Raw genomic sequence first — 3,824 nt, 5'->3', positions numbered from 1 at the left:
TAAAAACACAAAACCACACAAAGGTGAAAAACTTTAAAAAGTTACCAAAAAGTGGATATTTAAGAGTTTCTTATGTAGGCTCAGGAGACGGCACGCTGGAGAGGCTCAAATAAAACATCCTTTGTTTCTAAAAATTCAATTAGCAACTTTTTTATTTGGTGTAAACCACTTTTTAAATGTTATTGCAAGATTCATCAGATTACCTCGCTTTCAATTAAAAGCTAATCTAAAAAAGGAGCAACTATGCAAATATTCTAAAGATATTTGCCTTTAATTAAAGAGATGAAGCAGAATTTCTGTCTGAACGGAATTACTCTGGAATGTATTTGCTAAACATTTAAAAGCTCTGCTGAGAATTGAGATAAATTACAAAGAAACCCTGATATGGAGTCAAAATGTATGTAACAACAAAAAAGAGAAAACTTGACTCCTAGTTTCAGAAAGTCTTTGAACTTTTGAGCAAATCTTCTTGAAATGTTAATAGATGTCGACGCAGGAAAAGAAAGTGTGTTTGGCCGTTCATGTTTGCTGGCGGTTTCATAAATGATTCTTTTCAAGGCAACATTGATAGACTGATAACATTTTCTTCCACGCTCTTATCCATCCATCAATATTGTCTTGGAATCCAATATTTTCTGGTGTCTTAGTGCAGATTCTGCTCTTTTATCTCAATTCACATTGATTTTTATTTTCTTCTGTAACTGAAAACCTTCAGCCCAGAAAGTCTGCAGGAATGAGATCAACCTTTGGTTGTAGTCAATTAAATCTGTTGAATTGGCTTCAGCAATAAACCTTTTGAAGCGACTGTGAGCCTCCAACTGCAGATTTGGTTTAATGCACCCTGTGAAAAGCTGCAAATACTACAATAAGAATGAGATTTAATAGTGGAACCAACATGGTGGAAGAGCTCGTTTTCTTAATCCCATCACACGGAGTGGCTTGGCATTTAGTTTAGCTTTCATTTCTCATCAGACCGACATTCTTGTGCAGATTTTCAGGTGTTTGTTTGCCTCTTCTCTGCTTTCTATTTTTTCCATTTTCTGCTCACAATTAAATGTGATTACCTGACTTTCCGTAGGTTTTCTAACAGTGCATTGAAGGCAGGCTCATGAGTTAAGGTTTTGAATAGCAGAAGGACAAAGCAAAGCAACAAAACTCCTTCTAAAAAAATAAAAAATAAAATCTTCCTCATTGGCCTGACCTTCGCAGCTGCAGAGACGGTAACGTCGGAATGACTTCTTAAATTAAAAAAAAAAAAAGCTGATGTTTAAAAGATAAAAAGCAAAGCTGACATTAACTTAAAAGGCATCAGTTATATGTAAAGAAGGAAAATAAATAAGATTTAGAATGAATGTAGATTTTCAAGGAGAAGGCGCTTTAAATGTCAACTGCTTGTGGCTCCTCAGCACACAAAGTCCGGCCCTTTGAAGGACCCGCTGCTGGACGACCACGGCGACTTCAACAGGATGAGCGTCGCCATGAAGAAGATCGGCCTGGACGACACGGAGAAGCTGGATCTGTTCAGAGTGGTCGCAGGCGTGCTGCACCTGGGAAACGTCGACTTCGAGGAGGCCGGGAGCACGTCAGGTGAGGGCAGAGAGACGTCAGACATGTTTTGATTAATTGGATGTAAAGTTTGTCTAAAAAGTTGCAAAAAAGGAGTTTGATACCCAAAAAAGAAAAAAAAAAAGAACGTTTTCTTACATTTTTTTAATAAATGTTAGGTTTATTGTTCAGATTCTGTAAAATATTTTAAATAAGAGTTTAACATTCCTCAAATTCTTTCATCATTTTGTTAAAAAAAATTTATTCAACTTTTCCTTTTTTATTTTCTAAAAAAGTCCTTGCAGAGGTTGGCCTTGACGTAAGTCACATTATATTACTAGTGGAAGTAAAACTATCACCTCTAAAGGATCAATAAATGAATAAAAAGTGTATTTCAGAATGTAAAGAGAGTAAAAACCTGATGCATAGTGCTAATTCACTCATTTCATATGCTAATTTGATCAAGAAACAACAGAAAATAAATCTGTTTTTCCATCTTCTTCAGCAGAATATGAAGCAAATACCAAGAAAAGAAAATAAAGGTCATATCAGAATGCTGTGTGGCTTCAAACCTGAAAGTCAAGGAGAAGTTTGAAAATCTCACATCCTTAATAACTAAAGCTCCAATGCTGAAGAGATCTTTTCTTTGGCTTCAACTGTGGCGATAGTTTGTTTTACAGAGTAAAAAAAACACACGACCTTCAAGTGAAAATAAAAGAGGGACTTGTTCAAACTCGTCAAATTCACCTTTATTCTGAATAAGATATTGTTCCTGGAACCAGCCATTAGAAAATGTGAAAAAATAAAGGATCAGTTAATTAAAGTTAAAGGTTTAGAACATTCTCAATAGTGTATTTATCTGCTTCATCTGTGACTTGCAGGTTAGGAGTTTTTCTTTTTTTTATAGACAGAAATGTAATTATTCTGCTTTTTAAAAAAAAAAATACATCATGAGTGAAACCAACTTCCTACTCTCACTAAGACTGTAGTTTGTTAAACCTTTATTGAATCGTGCAGCTTCTTTCCCTCATTAGTATCATTATTATAAAACTTCTAAGCTTGTGCTGCGTCTTTACAACGATCCCTAGGATCAGTAACTGTTTTCTGAATGTGCTACAACTTTGTTTTCCTGCATTTCTCCAACTCGCCTCATCTTCACTAAATTGATGTTCAGTCAATCAGGTTTAATGCAATCTGATTAAAGCGGGTGAGGGCTGGTTCGGCGCGGGCCGTCATTTATCATCAACTCAAACCGACAGTGACGAAGTGCAGATTTCAGACGGGCTCCCGGCAGCGCTCCGTGATTTGATTTGTTCCCTACCGGAGAGTTTTCGTCTCCTCGACTCCAAAACGGCGCCGATTCGCCTCCTTTGAGACGGGCGGCGTTTTGATGTCACCCTTCAATACCCCACGCTGTGATTGATGGCTGTAATATTCAGCCTCATCTTCCTCCTCCTCACCTCGGTGTCATTGTGATCAATGCTTCCATTGCATGATGAGAATTTGACACAGGTTTTGTGAGTCATATTGCGTTGCCCGTAATTTTTGTGCGCCCTTAAAGCCCAAAGGAATCCCGACTAAACGGAAGACTTTGATGTCTGGATCTCGCCTTTTTAAAGGGAAATCATCGATGACAAAGTTACACAAGCCGTGCTGTTATTATTCAAGCCGCTATATCAAGGTTCTCTATTAAAGAGGTGTAGCTGGATGGGGAGGGGGGCGGCACGCTCCACATCTCAAAGTAAACCCTCCGGGGAAGCCCAGCTGATGGTTTGAAGTTCCCTGTGAAGAGCTCCGAGTGCATCTTCATCATTTTCCTCCTCTGTAGAAAAGAGCCAGCTCGGCTGGCGTCCTGTTAAACCAGCTGCCTCACACAGCAGGTCGCCTACGAGGAGCTTTCGAGTAAGACGGGTGTCTTCACCCGTGAGGCGTTCAACCTCCATCCTGAAGCTGCTTGGATGGACGTTGTTTATGAACAATAAAAAAAAATCTCTTGTTTTGGGGATTTAAAATACAAACAGAGGTCACAAAAGAGTTCAAACACATTTACGACAGATGTAGAGCTGATGGGTGATCTACGGTGGCCCTGAAGTGCAAGTCACTCGATACAAAAAACACATTAAAGGGTAACACAACAGCAGGGTTAAAGCCCGATTCCACCCACATCCAAAATTTGAAAATCCAGTCAGGGGGGTGGAGCTGCGTGAGGAACAGGAGTCTCTGTGACTGTTATTGGCTGGATCTGCAGATCATGAAGTGGGACTAAGATGGTTTGACCG

At 39.0% G+C, this 3,824-nt stretch overlaps 1 protein-coding gene across 12 annotated transcripts in view; it reads left to right on the top strand.

The window, feature by feature from the left end:
• Positions 1-3,824, top strand: part of myo6a (myosin VIa) — a 136,139-nt gene that overhangs the window by 38,480 nt on the left and 93,835 nt on the right. For all 12 annotated transcript variants that reach the window (XM_024290722.2, XM_024290720.2, XM_024290718.2 and 9 more), the window contains exon 11: positions 1,407-1,587. In XM_024290722.2, coding sequence (XP_024146490.1) covers positions 1,407-1,587 — 181 coding nt within the window. The remainder of the gene's footprint in view (positions 1-1,406; positions 1,588-3,824) is intronic.

The sequence above is a fragment of the Oryzias melastigma genome, linkage group LG24 (genome assembly GCF_002922805.2).
Source record: "Oryzias melastigma strain HK-1 linkage group LG24, ASM292280v2, whole genome shotgun sequence".
NCBI lineage: Eukaryota > Metazoa > Chordata > Actinopteri > Beloniformes > Adrianichthyidae > Oryzias > Oryzias melastigma.
The sequence above is the reverse complement of the archived record's forward strand: the minus strand, read 5'-3'. Positions and strand labels throughout refer to the sequence as shown.